Below are 21,576 nucleotides of genomic sequence, written 5' to 3'. Positions count from 1 at the left end.
GGACTAACAAATGTTTATTTTGAGAAAGACAGGATTTGTAGCGCATGCCATGCCGGGAAGCAAGTTGGCACCCATCATCCACACAAGAACATCATGACTAGTGACAGGTCACTGGAGCTCCTACACATGGATCTATTCGGTCCGATTGCTTACATAAGCATCGGCGGGAGTAAGTACTGTCTAGTTATTGTGGATGATTATTCTCGCTTCACTTGGGTGTTCTTTTTGCAGGAAAAATCTCAAACCCAAGAGACCTTAAAGGGATTCTTGAGACGGGCTCAAAATGAGTTTGGCTTAAGGATCAAGAAAATTAGAAGCGACAACAGGACAGAGTTCAAGAACTCTCAAATTGAAGGCTTCCTTGAGGAGGAAGGCATCAAGCATGAGTTCTCTTCTCCCTACACTCCACAACAAAATGGTGTAGTGGAGAGGAAGAATCGAACTCTATTGGACATGGCAAGAACCATGCTTGATGAATACAAGACACCAGATCGGTTTTGGGCCGAGGCGGTCAACACCGCCTGCTACGCCATCAACCGGTTATATCTGCACCGAATCCTCAAGAAGACATCCTATGAACTCCTAACCGGTAAAAAGCCCAATATTTCATATTTTAGAGTTTTTGGTAGCAAATGCTTTATTCTTGTTAAGAGAGGTAGAAAATCTAAATTTGCTCCTAAAACTGTAGAAGGCTTTTTACTAGGATATGACTCAAACACAAGGGCATATAGAGTCTTTAACAAGTCCTCAGGACTTGTTGAAGTTTCTTGTGACGTTGTGTTTGATGAGACTAACGGCTCTCAAGTAGAGCATGTTGATCTTGATGAGATAGGTGAGGAACAGGCTCCATGCATAGCGCTAAGGAACATGTCCATTGGGGATGTGTGTCCTAAGGAATCCGAAGAGCCTCCACATGCACAAGATCAACCATCCTCCTCCACGCAAGCATCTCCACCAACTCAAATTGAGGATGAGGCTCAAGATGTTGAACAAGAAGATCAAGAAGATGAGCCACCTCAAAATAACGACAACGATCAAGGGGGAGATGCAAATGTTGAAGACAAGGAGGATGAAGAACCAAGGCCGCCACACCCAAGAGTCCACCAAGCAATTCAACGAGATCACCCCGTCGACACCATCCTCGGCGACATTCATAAGGGGGTAACTACTAGATCTCGTGTTGCACATTTTTGTGAGCATTACTCTTTTGTTTCCTCTATTGAGCCACACAGGGTAGAGGAAGCACTTCAAGATTCGGATTGGGTGGTGGCGATGCAAGAGGAGCTCAACAACTTCACTAGAAATGAGGTATGGCATTTAGTTCCACGTCCTAATCAAAATGTTGTAGGAACCAAATGGGTCTTCCGCAACAAGCAAGATGAGCATGGTGTGGTGACAAGGAACAAAGCACGACTTGTGGCCAAGGGATACTCTCAAGTCGAAGGTTTGGATTTCGGTGAAACTTATGCACCCGTAGCTAGGCTTGAATCAATTCGTATATTATTGGCCTATGCTACTTACCATGGCTTCAAGCTATATCAAATGGACGTGAAGAGTGCCTTCCTCAATGGACCAATCAAGGAAGAGGTCTATGTTGAGCAACCTCCCGGCTTTGAAGATAGTGAGTATCCTAACCATGTTTATAAACTCTCTAAGGCGCTTTATGGGCTCAAGCAAGCCCCAAGAGCATGTATGAATGCCTTAGAGATTTCCTTATCACTAATGGCTTCAAAGTCGGAAAAGCTGATCCTACTTTGTTCACTAAAACTCTTGCAAATGATTTGTTTGTATGCCAAATTTATGTTGATGATATTATATTTGGGTCTACTAACGAATCTACATGTGAGGAATTTAGTAGGATCATGACACAAAAGTTCGAGATGTCTATGATGGGGGAGTTGAAATATTTCTTAGGATTTCAAGTCAAGCAACTCCAAGAAGGCACCTTCATTAGCCAAACAAAGTACACTCAAGACATTCTAACCAAGTTTGGAATGAAGAATGCCAAGCCCATCAAAACACCCATGGGAACCAATGGGCATCTCGACCTCGACACGGGAGGTAAGTCCGTGGATCAAAAGGTATACCGGTCGATGATAGGTTCCTTACTCTATTTATGTGCTTCTCGACCGGACATTATGCTTTCCGTTTGCATGTGTGCAAGATTCCAATCCGACCCTAAGGAATCCCACCTTACGACCGTAAAACGAATCTTGAGATATTTGGCTTATACTCCTAAGTTTGGGCTTTGGTACCCTCGGGGATCCACTTTTGATTTAATTGGTTATTCGGATGCCGATTGGGCGGGGTGTATGATTAATAGAAAGAGCACATCGGGGACTTGTCAGTTCTTGGGAAGATCCTTGGTGTCTTGGGCTTCAAAGAAGCAAAATTCGGTCGCTCTTTCAACCGCCGAAGCCGAGTACATTACCGCAGGTCATTGTTGCGCGCAATTGCTTTGGATGAGGCAAACCCTGCGGGACTACGGTTACAAATTAACCAAAGTTCCTTTGCTATGTGATAATGAGAGTGCAATCAAAATGGCCGACAATCCCGTCGAGCACAGCCGCACTAAGCACATAGCCATTCGGTATCATTTTCTTAGGGATCACCAACAAAAGGGAGATATCGAGATCGCATACATTAATACTAAAGATCAATTAGCCGATATCTTTACCAAGCCACTTGATGAACAATCTTTTACCAAACTTAGGCATGAGCTCAATATTCTTGATTCTAGCAATTTCTTTTGTTAACTTGCACACATAGCTCATAAATATACCTTTGATCATGTCTCTTTCATATGCTATGACTAATGTGTTTTCAAGTCTATTTCAAACCAAGTCATAGGTGTATTGAAAGGGAATTGGAGTCTTCGGCGAAGACAAAGGCTTCCACTCCGTAACTCATCCTTCGCCGTCACTCCGAGCCGCTCTCTATCTTTGGGGGAGAGAGCAAAACAAAAGGACTCCTACTTTGGTATAATCTTCACTCCTTTATTTATGACCAAAGGAGGAGAAAGTAATTTAAAGGGCTCTAATGACTCCGTTTTTTGGCGATTCATGCCAAAGGGGGAGAAAGTATTAGCCCAAAGCAAAAGGACCGCACCACCACCTTATTTTAAAATATAATTTTCAATTGTCTTTTTGGTATCTTCTTGTGTTCAAAAGAAGGCCAAAGTAGTATTTTAAAATTGATTCATCAAAATCCTCTAAGAGGAGGATTTCATTTAGGGGGAGTTTTGTTTAGTCAAAGGAAAAGCATTTGAAACAGGGGGAGAAAATTTCAAAACTTGAAAATGCTTTGCAAACTCTTATTCATTTACCTTTGACTATTTGCAAAAGAACTTTGAAAAGATTTACAAAAGATTTTGCAAAAACAAAACATGTGGTGCAAGCGTGGTCCAAAATGTTAAAAATGAAGAAACAATCCATGCATATCTTGTAAGTATTTATATTGGCTCAATTCCAAGCAACCTTTGCACTTATATTATGCAAACTAGTTCAATTATGCACTTCTATATTTGCTTTGGTTTGTGTTGGCATCAATCACCAAAAAGGGGGAGATTGAAAGGGAATTAGGCTTACACCTAATTTCTATATAATTTTGGTGGTTAAATTGCCCAACACAAATCTTTGGACTAACTAGTTTGCTCTAGTGTATAAGATATACAGGTGTCAAAGGTTCACAATAAGCCAATTGAAAAGACCAAAGTTGGGTTCAAAATTGAGAGCTAAAGGCGTCCCGGAAGCCTCCCTGGTCTGGCGCACCGGACTGTCCGGTGGCGCACCGGACAGTGTCCGGTGCACCAGGGGCCTCGCGCTGAACTCCTCAGCCTCGGGATTTTCCAGGAGCCGGCGCGCTATAATTCACCGGACTGTCCGGTGTACACCGGACAGTGTCCGGTGCTCCAACAGGTCGTGGCTCTGGAACTCGCCAGCCTCGGGATTTTTACGAAGGCTGCTCCGCTATAATTCACCGGACATGTCCGGTGTGCACCGGACTGTCCGGTGCATCCTCGGAGCAACGGCTACTTCGCGCCAACGGTCGTCTGCAACCGCAATAAATGCGCGCCAGAGCGCACAGGCGTCAGGCACGCCCATGCTGGCGCACCGGACAGTGAACAGTTCATGTCCAGTGCGCCACCGGACATCAAGGCGGGCCAGAAGTCAGAACTCCAACGGTCAGATTCCAACGGCACTGGTGACGTGGCTGGGGCACCGGACATGTCCGGTGTGCACCGGACTGTCCGGTGCACCATCGAACAGACAGCCCCACCAACGGTCATGTTTGGTGGTTGGGGCTATAAATACCCCAACCACCCCACCATTCATGGCATCCAAGTTTTCCAGCTTCCAACCACTATACAAGAGCTAGCATTCATTGCAAAGCACAACAAAAGAGATCAAATCCTCTCCCAACTCCATACAAAGCCCTAGTGACTAGAGAGAGTGATTTGTAGTGTTCATTTGAGCTCTTGCGCTTGGATCGCTTCTTTTTCTTTGGCTTTCTTTCTTGTGATCAAACACTCACTTGTAATTGAGGCAAGAGACATCAATCACGTGGTGGTCCTTGCGGGAAGTTTTGATTCCCAAGTGATTTGAGAAAGAGAAGCTCACTCGGTCCGAGGGACCGTTTGAGAGAGGGAAGGGTTGAAAGAGACCCGGCCTTTGTGGCCTCCTCAACGGGGAGTAGGTTTGAGAGAAACGAACCTCGGTAAAACAAATCCGCGTGTCTCACTTCATTATTCGCTTGCGATTTGTTTTGCGCCCTCTCTCGCGGACTCGTTTATATTTCTAACGCTAACCCGGCTTGTAGTTGTGTTTATATTTGTAAATTTCAGTTTCGACCTATTCACCCCCCCTCTAGGCAACTATCAGTAACCCTCGTTATCCTGAGGCATGGGAGCCTTGCCCTTAACAAAGTTAGACAAATTTCTAGGAGGGGCATTAAGTTTGACATTGTCTCCCCTTTGGAAGCCAATGCCATCCTTGATGCCAGGGCGTCTCCCATTATAGAGCATACTTCTAGCAAATTTAAACTTTTCATTTTCTAAGTTATGCTCGGCAATTTTAGCATCTAATATTGCTATATGATCATTTTGTTGTTTAATTAATACCATGTGATCATGAATAGCATTGATATCAACATCTCTACATCTATCACAAATAGACACATGCTCAACGGTAGATGTAGAGGGTTTGCAAGAATTAAGTTCAACAATCTTAGCACGTAATATATCATTTTTATCTCTAAGATCAGAAATAGTAACATTGCAAACATCAAAATCTTTAGCCGTAGCAATCAAATTTTCATTTTCTACTCTAAGGCTAGCAAGAGAATCATTCAATTCCTTAATCTTAGCAAGCAAATCATCATTATTATTTCTAAGATTGGGAATTGAAGCATCACAAACTGAGAATCAACCTTAGCGATTAATTTAGCATTTTCATTTCTAAGGTTGGCAATAGTGTCATGGCATGTGCTTAGCTCACTAGATAATTTCTCACATTTTTCTACCTCTAGAGCATAAGCATTCTTAACCTTAACATGTTTCTTGTTTTCTTTAATTAGAAAATCCTCTTGAAAATCCAAAAGGTCATCTTTTTCATGAATAGCACTAATCAATTCATTTAACTTTTCCTTTTGTTCCATGTTAAGGTTGGCAAAAAGGGTACGCAAATTATTTTCCTCATCACTATCATTGTCATCACTAGAGGACTCATATTTAGTGGAGGATTTAGATTTAACCTTCTTCCTTTTGCCGTCCTTTGCCATGAGGCACTTGTGGCCGACGTTGGGGAAGAGGAGTCCCTTGGTGACGGCGATGTTGGCGGCGTCCTCGTCGGAGGAGGTGTCGGTGGAGCTCTCGTCGGAGTCCCACTCGCGGCACACGTGGGCATCGCCGCCCTTCCTCTTGTGGTACCTCTTCTTTTCTCTCCTCTTGCCCTTCTTGTCGTTATCCCTGTCACTGTCACTTGATAATGGACATTTAGCAATAAAGTGACCGGGCTTACCACACTTGTAGCAAACCTTCTTGGAACGGGATTTGTAGTCCTTCCCCTTCTGTTGCTTGAGGATTTGCCGAAAGCTTTTGATGATTAAAGCCATCTCCGCATTGTCGAGCTTGGAGGCGTCAATTGGTTGTCTACTTGGTGTAGACTCCTCCTTCTTCTCCTCCGTCGCCTTAAATGCCACCGGTTGCGCTTCGGACGTGGAGGGTTCGTCAAGCTCGTTGATCTTCTTTGAGCCTTTAATCATACATTCAAAGCTTACAAAATTCCCGATTACTTCCTCGGGAGTCATTAGTGTGTATCTAGGATTACCACGAATTAATTGAACTTGAGTGGGGTTAAGGAAAATGAGAGATCTTAGAATAACCTTAACCACCTCGTGGTCATCCCACTTCTTGCTCCCGAGGTTGCGCACTTGGTTCACCAAGGTTTTGAGCCGGTTGTACATATCTTGTGGCTCCTCCCCTTGGCGAAGACGGAAGCGACCGAGCTCCCCCTCGATCGTTTCTCGCTTGGTGATCTTGGTGAGTTCATCACCCTCGTGCGCGGTCTTGAGTAGGTCCCAAATCTCCTTTGCATTCTTCAACCCTTGCACCTTGTTGTATTCCTCCTTGCTTAGAGAAGCGAGGAGTATGGTTGTAGCTTGAGAGTTGAAGTGCTCGATTTGGGCCACTTCGTCCGTATCATAGTCTTCATCCCCTACGGATGGTACCTGCGCTCCAAACTCAACAACATTCCATATACTTTTGTGGAGTGAGGTTAGATGAAATTTCATTAAATCACTCCACCTAGCATAATCTTCACCGTCAAAGGTTGGCGGTTTGCCTAATGGAACGGAAAGTAATGGAGTATGTCTAGATGTACGAGGATAGTGTAAGGGAATCTTACTAAACTTCTTACGCTTTTGGCGTTTAGAAGTTACGGAGGGCGCATCGAAGTCGGAGGTCGATGTTGATGAAGTGTCGGTCTCGTAGTAGACCACTTTCCTCATCCTCTTGTGCTTGTCGCCTTTCCGATGCGACTTGTGAGAAGAAGATTTTTCCTTCTTCTCTTTGTGATGTGAGGAAGAAGATCTTTTCTCCTTTCGTTTGGAAGAGTCCTTCTTTGAGCCTTTAATCATACATTCAAAGCTCACAAAATTCCCGATTACTTCCTCGGGTGTCATTAGTGTGTATCTGGGATTTCCACGAATTAATTGAACTTGAGTGGGGTTAAGGAAAATAAGTGATCTCAAAATAACCTTGACCACCTCGTGGTCATCCCATTTCTTGCTCCCGAGGTTGCGCACTTGGTTCACTAAGGTTTTGAGCCGGTTGTACATATCTTGTGGCTCTTCCCCTTGGCGAAGACGAAAACGACCGAGCTCCCCCTCGATCGTTTCCCGCTTGGTGATCTTGGTGAGTTCATCACCTTCGTGCGCGGTCTTGAGTAGGTCCCAAATCTCCTTTGCATTCTTCAATTCTTGCACTTTGTTGTATTACTCCTTGCTTAGAGAGGCGAGGAGTATGGTTGTGGCTTGGGAGTTGAAGTGCTCGATTTGGGCCACTTCGTCCGTATCATAGTCTTCATCCCCTATGGACGGTACCTGTGCTCCAAACTCAACAACATTCCATATGCTTTTGTGGAGTGAGGTTAGATGAAATTTCATTAAATCACTCCACCTAGCATAATCTTCGCCATCAAAGGTTGGCGGTTTGCCTAATGGAACGGAAAGTAATGGAGTATGTTTAGATGTACGAGGGTAGTGTAAGGGGATCTTACTAAACTTCTTACGCTCTTGGCACTTAGAAGTTACGGACGGCGCATCGGAGTCGGAGGTCGATGTTGATGAAGTGTCGGTCTCGTAGTAGACCACTTTCCTCATCCTCTTGTGCTTGTCACCTTTCCGATGCGACTTGTGGGAAGAAGATTTCTCCTTCTTCTCTTTGTGGTGAGAAGAGGAAGATCTTTTCTCCTTCCGTTTGGAGGAGTCCTTCTTCTTCTCCTTTCTCTTGGTGCGAGACTCTTCCGATGAAGTGCTCTCGTGGCTCGTAGTGGGCTTGTCGCCGGTCTCCATCTCCCTCTTGGTGTGATCTCCCGACATCACTTCGAGCGGTTAGGCTCTAATGAAGCACCGGGCTCTGATACCAATTGAAAGTCGCCTAGAGGGGGGGTGAATAGGGCGAAACTGAAATTCTCAAAAATAATCACAACTACAAGTCGGGTTAGCGTTAGAAATATAATAGAGTCCGAGAGAGAGGGTGCAAAACAAATCGCAAGCAAATAATGAAGTGAGACACGCGGATTTGTTTTACCGAGGTTCGGTTCTCACAAACCTACTCCCCGTTGAGGAGGCCACAAAGGCCGGGTCTCTTTCAACCCTTCCCTCTCTCAAACGGTCCCTCGGACCGAGTGAGCTTCTCTTCTCAAATCACTTGGGAATCAAAACTTCCCGCAAGGACCACCACACACTTGGTGTCTCTTGCCTCAATTACAAGTGAGAGTTTGATCACAAGAAAGAATGTCAAGGAAAAGAAGCGATCCAAGTGCAAGAGCTCAAATGAACACAACAAATCACTCTCACTAGTCACTAAGGCTTTGTGTGGAGTTGGGAGAGGATTTGATTTCTTTTAGTGTGCTTTGCAATGAATGCTAGCTCTTGTATAGTGGTTGGAAGCTGGAAAACTTGGATTAAATGAATGGTGGGTGGTTGGGGTATTTATAGCCCCAACCACCAAACTAGCCGTTTGGTGGGGCTGTCTGCCGAATGGTGCACCGGACAGTCCGGTGCGCCAGCCACGTCACCAATACCGTTGGATTCCGACCGTTGGAGCTTCTGTCTTCTGGGCCCGCCTGGATGTCCGGTGCACACCGGACATGTACTGTTCAATGTCCGGTGTGCTAGTATGGGCGTGCCTGCCTTCTGCGCGCTTCTGGCGCGCATTGAATGCGCCTGCAGGTGACCGTTGGCGCGAAGTAGCCGTTGCTCCGCAGACGCACCGGACAGTTCGGTGTACACCGGACATGTCCGGTGAATTATAGCGGAGCAGCCGCTACGGATTCCCGAGGCTGCCAAGTTCCAGAGCCGCGTCCTCTTGGAGCACCGGACAGTCCGGTGAATTATAGTGTGCCGGCTTCTGAAAATTCCCGAGGCTGAGGAGTTCTGCTCGAGGTCCCCTGGTGCACCGGACACTGTCCGGTGCGCCACCGGACAGTCCGGTGCGCCAGACCAGGGAGCCTTTCGGGATGTCTTTAGCTCTCTATTTTGAACCCAACTTTGGTCTTTTTAATTGGCTTGTTGTGAACCTTTGACACATGTATAACTTATACACTAGAGCAAACTAGTTAGTCCAATTGTTTGTGTTGGGCAATTCAACCACCAAAATTATTTAGGAACTAGGTGTAAGCCTAATTCCCTTTCAAATTGCACGAGGCGCGATAGGCTTCGGCGGTGGCCACGGGAGACACAGGTCGCTCTAGCGGTCGCACGAAGCATGGTCGTCTCCGGCGATGGCTGCCGCGTGAGGCATGGTTGGCTTCGGCTTCCTTCGATGACCAACCCTCAGATTTGGTGGCCTCGACGGCGTCCTCTAGTGACGACATCTTCCAATTCTTTGTTTATGCATGCGACTGTTAGTTGAGCCCATACTGATATTTTTATTCCCCACCTTGCAAACAGATGAATTATTGGGTAGATTTGCTATTGCTCTATCTTGTTTTGGAAAACTAATGTTTCATTATGATCATGTTCAATTATGTTGTTGTTCAATTATTGTTCATTAAAGATCATATTGTTAATTGGAACATGGAGAATCACCCGGGAAAACAGTGCTACCACAAGGGTGGTATGGGACGCCCTTGGTTGACTAATTAGGAAAGCTACTGGATGACTACCTTACCCGAAAGGGGCAAGGGCAGTAGGGGAGTGGTCAGTGTAGGGAGGTCCTTGGGTTGATTTTGCTGCGATGGTGGTCAGGCGATGGATCCCTGCATTGGAGCTTCGTAGAACTGTAGCGGGTTTTTTTGAAGCTAGTGGAACTTTGTAAAGGCCTCGTAGTGTTACCCTGGCTCGCTTGCTTGGTAGAGGTGTATGGGATTCATGACCCCTTGGCAGATGGGTAACATGACTTGTGAGTAAAGATGTGCAACCTCTGCATAGTGTAAAGCTGGTATACCAGTCGTGCTCACGGTTATGAGCGGCTCGGACACTCACATGAGTAATTTATGGAACTAAACTTAACTTTTCATATGCATTGCATTGCGGGTGTTGTTATCAATTTTGATCTATTACTTATTTGGGTTGATATCTACTTATACTTAGTAACTGCTAATAAAATTTTGACCAACTTTAAAAGCAATGCTCAGCTTTAGCCATCCTCTTTGGTAATCCTTACACTTTACATGAGCTCCCACCTTTGGTGAGTTCATGCACATTACTCACCACAACTTGTTGAGCGATGAACGTATGTGAGCTCACCCTTGCTGTCTCACACCCCTACAGTTCAAGAACAGGTACCACGGGATGAGGCACATGGAGGATGCTGCGATGCGATCGTGAGAGGTCTAGGTCGTCGTCTCACAGGCAACTTTGGATTGTTGGATTGTTGTCTTCATATGATGTATTTATTTATTTATTTATTTTATACAGAACTCCGATTATATAGTAAAGATGTGACATTCGTTTCTGCACTATGAGTCATCATATGTGTAAGATTTGGTCCTAGAACACCTGATGATTAAGTCCGCATCCGGATCTTGGTGCTCCCGAAACCCGGGTGTGACATTTCAAAGCAATGTCCAGCTTTAACCATCTTCTTTGGTAAGCCTTACACTTCATATGAGCCCCACCGTAAGTGAGCTCATGCACATTATTCCCCACAACTTGTTGAGCGATGAACGTATGTGAGCTCACACCTTCTGTACTCACATCCCCAAGTCAAGCACAAGTACTACAAGATAAGGAGCATGATGAATGTCGCTATGAGTTCATGAGAGGTCTAGGCCGTCGTCTCCCAGTCAACTATGGTTGCTGGATCGTTGTCTTCGTATAATGTAATTATTTAACTATTTTGTACAAAACTCTCTTGTATAGTAAAGATGTGACATTTGTTTCTGTGCCATGAGTCATCATATGTGTGAGACTTGATTCCCACACATATTTAATTCGCGACCGGATTTGCTCCTTAAATCCGGGTGTGACACTTCATCCCGCATCATCCCAAATGCGGTTGCACATCTGTGAGGGAGATGGGTACGAGAGATGAAGAAACGACGACGACTGTTTGTGATTGCTGGACCAATGAAAATGTTAGGATAAAGGCGTGTGGGTATGGTTAATGGGGTTTTAAATGGGCCACGACGTTTTGGTGGAAAATGACCGGATGATATGGCTAGACCGAGACACACTGTTAGATCATGACTCTATCTAATTATTGAAAGCCTAGATCTTTTAATACATAAATTATATATGTGTGTGTCATAGTTTAGAATGGTACATATAGAGATGACAACGGGGGATTCCCCATGGGGGAATATCTCCATCTCTCCGTCCCCCGACGAAAAAATTCACCATGGGGATCCCCACAAATGCTCGTGCGTGTCATTTCTTTCTCATACCGTTCCCCGCGGGGATAAACCCTGACAGGGATCCGTATTCCAACCTAAATTATAATTAGGACACACTTCGTTTGTTATTAATTCAAAACATCGCCACTTATAGGCATTGTTAGATTAAGAAACTATTATGTGTACATCAAAATGAACATATTTGTATAACGAGTGATCTCTTAACAAGGTAATTATTTATTTTACCCTTAACCATTGAACGAAAACATCGTTGTGTGCATGTTTAACGGGTCCCAAGGGTTGTGGAATAATTCCCCGTCCTCGTCCCTGTTTACGCGTCGGGGATTTTTTTTTCCATTTACATCCTTGGAAGGGAAAAAACTTTTCCATCTCCATCCTAAAGACTTGTTCAGTTAGGGGTAGATTGAGGGACATTAAATTCATCTTCTATTCAAAATTAAGGGCCCGTTTGGCACAGCTCCAGCTCCTGATTCTAAGCGAGGATCTGAAGGAGCCGTGCCAAACAGGTATTTTTTTAAACTGATTCTCGTGTGGAGCCGAAAGATTGAGAGTCGTTTTTGTGAAGAAAGGTGGGATCTAAAAAAACCTGCTCCACCCTCCCTTAAAACAGCTCCTCAACCAACCAAATATGGACCTCCCCTTAAAGTTTGATCGAAATTACCCGCAATTGATATTGGACAAAAACATAACGAGCCAATTTATGGATTAAACATTTGAGACCATTTTATGCACTACTATGATGGGAATATTTTATATGTTATTGTTTCATATTTTTTTTTCTGTATATGCATCATACTTATTGGTTTGTAACAAAGTTGAACTGCAAAGGGTAAAACAGACAATCGCCACAGACCACCAACTCTCAGTAGACAAGAATCAGTTTACTTGCCAAACGGTTTTAAAAATGATTCTGATTCTCTAGGAGAATCAGAAGGATCAGCTCCTCACGAGGATCAGGATCTTGAGCTAAAGAAGCAGGAGCTGGAGCTTTGCCAAACGAGCCCTAAATATAAGAGTATTTAATCCCCTCAATCCCTCTAATCACCATACAAACGAACATGCCCTAATGGAATAATTCCCTGCGGGGAATCGATGATCGGGGTCCATTGTCATCTCTCGGTATGTACATATTAATTATGTATTTAATTTGTACTTTAGACTATAAAATTTTTAGGAAAAACCGAAAACACTCTAGACTTAGGGGTAGGAGAATCTATCATTAAATTTAGAGTGTTTTTAGTGATAATCGCTGTGGTTTTAGAGTGTTTCTAAAAGATTTTTAGAAGCCACCGCGGTCAGTCTTCCAGCCTTCTATTCTGAACACCAGAGCAAAACTGTTCTCAGCTTTCGTGAATCCATCCACGGGCCACCCAATTTTCTCCTGCTCCGGCCCATACAAAATCTCAAAATCCTCCAGATGAAGGTCGCTCGGCCCAAACCTAGTAGTGTCTAGGGTTTTACCCTCTCCAACACGACGAGGTTTTGCTCCGACACCGACGCGACAGCCGACAAGGCAGGGGGAGAGGCCGAGAGGGGAAATGGCATCGTTGTCCCGCACCGCTGCTGCCGCTGTCGTGGCCCTGAGGTCGGCGGTCCGCTCCGCGCCCCTTACCGGCCGCGTCCTCGGAGCGCCACTACCTTCCTTTGCCTCGCCTTCCGCTACCCGCTCCGCCCGGATCCTCCGCAGGTAGCGAGCCGGCTCCCTGGCTACTGGTCCGGATGGGATTCGGCGCGTGCGCTCACTTAGGCGTTCTGGTGTCGGTGCAGGTCGGCGGCCGCGGCGTCGGCGGGGCTGGAAACGCTAATGCCGCTGCACAGCGCGGTGGCTGCCGCGCGGCTTAGGTCCTGCATCGCCGTCGACTCCTCCTGCTGGTGCTCGCTCTCACAAGGTAACCCTTTTTGTTCTGGGTTGTTACCAACGGCTTGCTGTCAAATATTTGTATCCGTGCTTGCTCTCCAACACTTTCGTGTGATTGTGCATTTTGAGGTTTTTCGGGTTTCGGATAAGGTTGAAAGAGAAGGAGAAGGCCTCAAGCGCCGTCAGATCGCTAATTTAAGCATAACGTTTTGCCAGCATGGCCACATCATTTCTCTAACCGATTTCTCAGAGATCAAGCAATTCACGAACTGAGCTCATTGCACAGTACTCATCAGATATTTTGTTTGTTCTACTTACAGTCTTACACACCAGAGAAACCTAGATACAGGAGTCATGTGAGTGACCGGTGAGTTTAGTAACTCGTGCATCGTAGTGCTTTCCAGCCCTAAGCTCATGGCTGATACTGAATGAATAACGTCCTGTCCTGATGAAACTCCTTTTTAAGCTATGTGATACTGAAATGCATGTTGATATTCCTTTCTATTTGTGGTTTAGTATCAATTAGTTCAATTGTGCTCGATTGTTGTTCTACCGAGCTAGTTTTACATCTATGCCAATTGTCCACTGTATCAGTAGTTTAGATTTTGTATAACCTTTTTATTTTGCAATTATAACAAAAAAGTGATCAACAGGGATCTTTATGTATGCAGTGATGAATAATGAATGCATTCAACGTGCCTTTCAGAGTTACACTAGTGTGAAGGACTTAAAATGCTAGCAGTTTATAGCAAAACTAGTTTCAGGCTTTGTATTGTTTTATTTTACAGTAGCTCGTTACTGTATATGTATATTTGTTGTCTTTTTTTATTTATGTGAAAAGTTTGATTGGCTTTTCCGGGTGTATGGTGCCACGACAGAATCCTAGTTGCAAACAGAAGGAACACAATCTCGTTGGGACTAGTCATTGCAATCTTGTTGATTGATCTACCGATTCCATTATTGGCCTTCTTTATTCGTAAAATATTAATAAGATCTGGTTTTAGCTATATAGACTTGCAGTCTACATGTCTGCCATAAGATTGTGGTTCTCTAAAATCTGAGCAAAAGTGCTGCCTGGTTAAAACATTGTCCCATACATAATAGTAGATTATTTGTTGTCATTGATGCATGAGATGCTATTGTTTATCACCTTTTCAATGCATTTCTCTGTTTTGTACAATAGGTAAACTACCAATTTTACATGTAGATACCAAGATGGTTGTTCCGTAGATTCGTACACAAAAATTGTTTAGGTTGCAGCAAAATATAGTAGTTTTAAAGCACCCCATGTTCCTTTTTGTTTCTCAGCAATCTGTATCATACCTGCTGCTTTCTGAGGTGGTATCATTGTTTTCAACCATGAAATACTGAGCCTATCAGTTTCAGCTAGCATGGCTTGGTAATATGAGATGATTCATGCTTATTGATTAGATCGAGCTAATGAAGGAAAAAGTTATGTGTTCTTTTTCTTTGACAAAAGAAGATGGAGTTTCCATATTTTAACTGTGGTTATTATAGGTTTAAACAAGCGCATCTGACCATGGCTAGGAGCTGAGCAGAAGAGAAGTGAGGACACTGAGTTAAAACGAAGTCATTTTTTTGTTGCAGATATTTGTAACATGTACTACTTTGATCGTTGCTCTATGCATTTGCCCATGGCTTCATAACGGAGCATGCCAATTTGTTCCTTGTAACTTGCATTGGTTCTTATTTTCAGTTTGATCATGATCATGACAATGAAAACAAGACTTGATTTACATTAAAACACACTTTTTTTTTCTATCAGCTGTGCAAAGTTACTCCATTTGAAACAATGCCATCATATGGCATGCCTTGTCTCCATGGCCTGACTTGCTCTTATATTTGGTGATATAGGATATGCTTTGCCTTTATGACAGCGAGGCGAGCTGCACCTGAAGAAACAAAAGAATCTTAGGAATTACAAACAAGGGCTGTACTGTAATAATGTGGTTCTTGTAAACCAATTTTGCCTTAGAATTCTGTAACTTGAATCATCCACAGATGTGCGACTGTCTTTTGTTTATGTGGATCTATGAATTACCTGCCGCTCCTCGTTTGAACTACTTGCAATTCCATTATAGCATCATTTGAAAATGGCATCAATTGTGTGCCTTGCTTGCGAGAGTGATCCACCATGCGTGGATTAACAATGCATGAGGATGTAACAGCGGAATCATCTGTGCTGTCACAAAAGTGAAAGCCTACCTGCCATTATCTAGGGCAAGGTTTACAAAACTGATCAGTTTTGGTGGTAAATCGATCGGTTTACCGCAGTTTTATTTAACCACCGGTTTTTTTTTCCAAAATTCGCCCTAAATTGAAAAAAATGAAAAATTTCATAAAAACCGAAAACCGTCAGTAACCCGTTATTTTGGATAGGTAACCTGTCATTTTGGATCGCTAAACTGCTATTTTTTTGCCTGAAAATCGGATTTGATGCCAAGATTGAGTTCCAGTTTAGTCATTTAGTGGCCAGTTTAGACATATTAGCGTTGTTTACTGTTATTTACTATATGTAAAGATGTTATATGCTATATACGAAGATGATTTAGTGTTAGATGCTATTTTTGTCCATTTTTAGTGCTAATTTAGTTTCAATGCACCTTCTAGACGAAGACTGACATAATAGTGACACTCTTTCTAGCACGTTGTTTACATCACTTGTACACGAACAAGTAGACACACAGGAAGTGCAATAACGGGCCGATGAAACAGTTGGTGACACCCACCTTGGCAACCGGAAGACAAGACTTTGTACATTCGAAAGGAAAGAAAAAAAGAGTTAAATTCACCAATCAAATCGAAGAAGATGATGAATATAGTGATGATAGTACAACCGACCCTATTACAGGTCATTATGGAGACGATGAGAGGCATGTTGATGGGGAGGTGATGCTAAATCATATGATGCAAGGGGAGTAGGACGAGGGACTATATCACGATCCTTTCAACATGACTGAGTACTATCACTATGACTCGAGCTAAATACGCGCGACCTATATGTAGTTGGAGAATTATAAAAAAAGTATTGCGAAGTTCGCTGGTAACGTGAATTGAACAAATTACAAATGAATCAAGTCATTTTTTCCATTTTTCTCTGTAAAATGCAAAAAAACTGTTCATGTGACTAGTTTACCAACGGTTTTTGGCGGTTTACCGCTTAGAAAACTGTTTTAAATTTGGTTTAATTTGAACTGGCCAAACTGGTCGATTTTATCGGTTTTGGCGGTTTATCGCAGATAAATCGTTACCGCTATGTAGCGGTTTTTCCTATGAAAACGATTTGGTTAACCCTGATCTAGGGCTTTCCTATGCAGCAACTTCCTAGCACTGATGTGTGGGGCTAGGCGCTGGCTGGTCCCACACGTTAGTGATAGGCTGACGGCTACTTCTTTGAAAGTTACTGTAGTGGATCCGGTTGGATTGTCTAGGTCTGGTTTGCAGTTTCAAGTCTAAATTGAAGTGGTTTAAATATTTACATTCGATTTGAAAAATGTAAACAAAATGGTAAAAGATGATTAGTGTAAACAAAATGGTTTAAATATTTACATTCGCATCCAGGATATTTACATATCCTGGTATATATGGATCTGTTAACGTGCATTCTTCAATCACAAAGAGAGGTAAACAATCTATTGGAGCGGTGTATAGCGGCTAGAGAAGTATAGAGAGAGAAAAAGAGAGGCCGTTGGTTTGGGTTTGGTTCGTTGCCTGTCCCCTCCCTTCCCGTCATAAAAGATACCAGCAGGCAGAGGCGGCTCCAATCCAACCCAGTCCACACGAGACGAAACGAGCCGAGCCCATCCCTCCGTCGCCTTCGCCAACCCTAGCCTAGCCTCCTTCTTCTCCTCCTCCCGCGGATCCAACCTCCGCCCGCCCGCCCGCCGCCGCCGAGAGAGCCCTATCTCCCCCACGCCGCGGTCTCCGCGCAAGCGGGGGCAGGGGACGCGGATCCCGCAGCTCCCCGCCATCTCCGGAACGGCCATGGAGGTGGCGGCGGCTGCCGCAGGGAAGCCGCTGACGCCGGAGGAGGAGGCACTCCGGCGCAGCACCGACTGCGTCTACTTCCTCGCCTCGCCGCTCACCTGCAAGAAGGTACTTACGCCGTGCGCCTGTCTTCTTTTCTACCTCCGCACGCGTTTCTTAGGATTCCGGCCTTCCGATTGCTGGGGTCTCCGTAGGGTTTCTTCGCTAGGTACCTGGGAATTTCGCGTTAAAAAAACATCAAATTCTGCTCTCCTTTTGGACGCACCAGAAAACAAGCGCGCCTGTGTGGATTGTGGAATGCCTACCATCGTGAACTATGTTTTTTAGGCCAGAGAGGGGTGAAATTGTTAAACGAAATTTGAATTTAAATGGCCAGTAAAGAGTACAGACTAAGTATTTGATGACGATGTCTTGATAGCAGCCTAGCAGGTGATGCAGTGAGACAACGTAGTATTTGCAGTTACCACTTTCTGAAATTGGGGTTGCTTTTCTATAAAGTTGGCTAGGTTCTTTGCATAGAGTTCTTCTCCAACTTCTCTGGGCGCTATAATCAGGTAGTTTCTTACACCTAAACATCTAGTTAGTTAAAAGAGGAACAAGTTAGGGACTCACTCTCTCAAAGACTTGCAAGCAGAGGCCTTCTGGTTCTTGTATCAATGAGTGACACTCTTTTGCATAATTGTATAACCTCCCAATCTTATTTGTATACTTGTGGGACGACAACAAACATACAGCCTCTTCAAGATTTGAGGTGTATAATGTGAGAAGATGTGTTGGCAGAAATAAAGTGCTAGTACAAGTATTTATTATATGTCAAAAAGTGGATATTAAGAAAAAACATAACTAAACTGAACCTATTGTGACATATATCAACTCGTTTTTTTATTCATGTTCAAGTACTTCCAGAGGTATTCAATTACAGAAAACTTATAACAATGCGAAGGCTCGTGATGGATTCAGCCAACATTTATTCGGGTGCGAGACCCAAACTGGCTCATATGGACGAACCAGATGGTATGAGCGCTCGATCCAACGGCTATTAGGTTAACAGGCAACATGGCCTATCCATTAGCCTGCTTTTGGTTCAGGTTTCATAGTATAGAGATGTTGTTTAGGGGTGCGGGCGATATGTGGAATCACCATTTGAGCAGCGTTGGGAAATATGATAAATTGGTAACCCCTGGGTCCAAGCGTGTGCATTTTTTCATGTCTGTGATACTACCCAGGGCCAGTTTAATGCATTCTGCCCAATTGCGTCGTGAGCTTACTGTTACTATGCATTGAAACCTCAGAGGATGTAATGATACCCACTACCATCAGATTTTGTCCTCAGTACATCTCCCTTAATTTAGTGATTCAATCTTTTAGATGTTGGAGGAGTCCGTCACAGAATTTTTTGTGGTGCCTAGAGCCTCACTGGCTTTTGCTGGATTTGTACATGCTGGTGATTTCACTAGCGTTTATTGAGCAGTTTGCTATCATAATCTGGCTAAACTTGTATAGTACAATAATCTAGCTTATTGTATACACTCTCTGTATATGTGAAAAAGGCAAATAGACATTTGCTCCTTATCAATGCAAAAACATGATATGTCAGTAGACCTTCATGCTTGGCTGTCCTTTGCTTATTGGTTCACATTGTTAGCCCATTCAACATGTCGCATTGTATTCATGGTTTGGCCTTGATTAGACTACATAATGTTATCATGCAGATTTACCTGCTATTGTTTATTTTGACGTTCCAACCAAATCTGAAACTAATATTTCTTTCCATTTCTTCCATTAGGGTAATGAATGCGATTTTCGTCACAGTGAGGGTGCTAGGATGAACCCTAGGGACTGTTGGTACTGGTTGAATGGCAGTTGTTTGAATCCCAAGTGTGCATTTCGCCATCCGGTATGTCTATTTTCGTTTCCTCTATTTACTACTCTCTCCGTTCTTTTTTATTTGTCACGGTTTAGTTCAAAAATGAACTAGCGGACGATAAATATTCGAGAACAGAGGTAGTATCAGATTTATAACTAGTTGCCCATGTTATCTGTTAGCATTATTTTCTCAACTTTGTTTTTGCTTCCTTTGTCTTCTCCAGCCAATTGATGGTCTCTTTGGTGCCCCAACTTCTGGACTACCTCCAGTTTCTGCGCACTACGGTGCCTATAACTTGGGCAAGCAGATGGTCCCATGCTATTACTTCCAGAAAGGGAACTGCTTGAAGGGTGATAGATGCCCTTTCTATCATGGACCACAAACAGCTAGTAATGATCTTGCAGAGCAAGCGGCGAAGGTTTCTTCCTTTCCTTTGGAACCGTCCCAGGCTCAAAATAACGAAGAGGCTGTAGCTCCAAATAATTCAACGCAGCAAGAGGCCCGAATGACTGAAAACAGGACTTCGATTCATGTTTCCAAGAGTGGTGTGGGTGCAACTCCCGCTGATGTAGCTTCCAATGCATTGAAGCCTGGGACCAACTTCGAGCAGGCACCCAGTAATACGCTTGCAGCAAAGAAAAGTTCCACAACTGAGGATCATCCTATGCACTATCAGAACCAGGTTCCTGTGGAGATCGATCCTGTCAAAGACTGGAACCAAAATTTTGAAGTGTCTCCTACTGATTACCTGCCACAGGATAGTAGGGAGGCTGATGATATTTTGGGGGAGTCCTCTCCTGGTTTTGATGTTCTTGTAGACAATGATGTAGATGTTGCTGAAGATTTTGCAAGGGATATGTACCCGGTAGAAGATTACGAGTATGTTACATCTGATTTTGATGCTCGGGCCCATCATGAAAGTGAGCAGTTCAACGATGGAATGGGTGTGAATGGACGGATTGGACAGTATGATGGCTATGAGAGGAAACGCCGTAGATCTTCATCTGAGAGGAACCTAGACAGACATTACCATCCAGATGGAAGGTTTCTTCACAGAGAGCTTGATCGTGGCGAGATAGATGGATCAGATCTACGCCATCAGCTCCGCAGGAGAAGAATAAATGGGCCCTCAACAACCATTAGCCCAGAACGGGCTAATGGGGACCGACATGGGAGGGATGAACCCTACAGAGAAAGGGCACATGGTGGTCACCACACGTACAGAGATCGCTATCAGGGCCCACGAGGAAGCAATCTAAGTTCCCGTCTGCAGGCCAGAATAAAGCTTCCTCGAAGATCACCTGATAGAGTTGATACTCGCTTCGAGGATGAGCGAGACAGGAGAAGATTCAGGGATATGTTTTCTCCAATGAGGCGTATGGATTTCCATGGTGGTAGGCATCAAGAGGCTGGACATAATCAAGAAAGGGGCCACAGGAAGTTAAGCGAGCTTGTCTCTACTGTCAGGCATGCAGATGGCCTCTCTGCTAGAAGAGATGCAGTGGGTTCAACTCATTTTGCTGCTCGCAGAAACTTGGGAGAGCCAAGGAAGGCAAATGGTCTTGTGGAATCCGAAGCATCTCTTGATTTTGAGGGCCCAAAACCCCTTAGTGTCATCTTACAGAGAAAAAGGGAGGCAGCACAGGGCAATAACTATGAGAAATTTGCTGAGGTTGCAGTCACGCAGACAGGTTCTCTGGATGAAACTGAGAAGAAAAGCTGTGACAACGTTACCAGGTTTGCAGATTGCAAGAGTGGTTCAGGTGACGAAGAGTATAAAGAGCAAGATCATATCCTTGTGGATGCACACAGGCAGTCTTCGGATCATGGTGATAAGTTTGAGGCTGGGTATGCTGCTGAAGTGGATGCAGAAGGAAAACAAGAGGCAGATGACTATGACCAGAGAGAGGGCGAGTCCGACGACTACGAGACATTTGAAGGCCATGACTACAAATCTGAAGATGAAAATGTGTACCAAGACGACGAGGATTTCGATGATAATGATGACTTTGCTCGGAAAGTAGGGGTTTTATTGCCTTAGACGCCGCGGTGTCATTGGTTCTGTTGCTTGAGGCAACGAGCTCTAGTTTTTGCCATCGGTTCTGTTGCTTGAGGCAAAGCTGAAATGCCGATCATAATCGATTTGAGGTTTACATGTAAACTGCTGTGTGATGTTCAGCACATCTGACCTCTCCTTGGACTTTGTTATATTAGTTTCCGTACTAACAGCAGGATATATTCCTTAATCAATTTGTGCCCGGAAC

At 44.1% G+C, this 21,576-nt stretch overlaps 2 protein-coding genes across 4 annotated transcripts; both read left to right on the top strand.

The window, feature by feature from the left end:
* The first annotated feature begins 12,921 nt into the window (after window positions 1-12,921).
* On the top strand, window positions 12,922-15,521 carry LOC103642186 (uncharacterized). 3 transcript variants are annotated; one of them, XR_560702.4, is made up of 4 exons: window positions 12,922-13,266; window positions 13,347-13,468; window positions 14,956-15,058; window positions 15,313-15,521. XR_560702.4 is itself a non-coding variant. In NM_001301498.2 (4 exons), the coding sequence occupies exons 1-3, from the start codon at window positions 13,118-13,120 to the stop codon at window positions 14,973-14,975; spliced, it is 291 nt and encodes a 96-aa protein (NP_001288427.1). In that variant the 5' UTR covers window positions 13,006-13,117; the 3' UTR covers window positions 14,976-15,003; window positions 15,313-15,521. The 3 variants fall into 3 exon arrangements, 2 of the variants coding, with proteins under 2 accessions (NP_001288427.1, NP_001402790.1); NM_001301498.2 differs by having other exon boundaries at window positions 13,006-13,266; window positions 14,956-15,003; NM_001415861.1 differs by lacking the exon at window positions 14,956-15,058 and having other exon boundaries at window positions 13,006-13,266.
* Window positions 15,522-17,220: 1,699 nt separating this feature from the next.
* Window positions 17,221-21,576, top strand: LOC100285144 (zinc finger C-x8-C-x5-C-x3-H type family protein). Its single transcript, NM_001158038.1, has 3 exons — window positions 17,221-17,553; window positions 19,232-19,342; window positions 19,536-21,576. Exons 1-3 carry the CDS (start codon window positions 17,443-17,445, stop codon window positions 21,351-21,353), a joined length of 2,040 nt encoding a protein of 679 aa, NP_001151510.1. The 5' UTR covers window positions 17,221-17,442; the 3' UTR covers window positions 21,354-21,576.

The sequence above is a fragment of the Zea mays genome, chromosome 10, assembly GCF_902167145.1.
Source record: "Zea mays cultivar B73 chromosome 10, Zm-B73-REFERENCE-NAM-5.0, whole genome shotgun sequence".
In the NCBI taxonomy this organism is placed as follows: domain Eukaryota; kingdom Viridiplantae; phylum Streptophyta; class Magnoliopsida; order Poales; family Poaceae; genus Zea; species Zea mays.
This window is presented reverse-complemented; position numbering and strand designations above follow the sequence as displayed.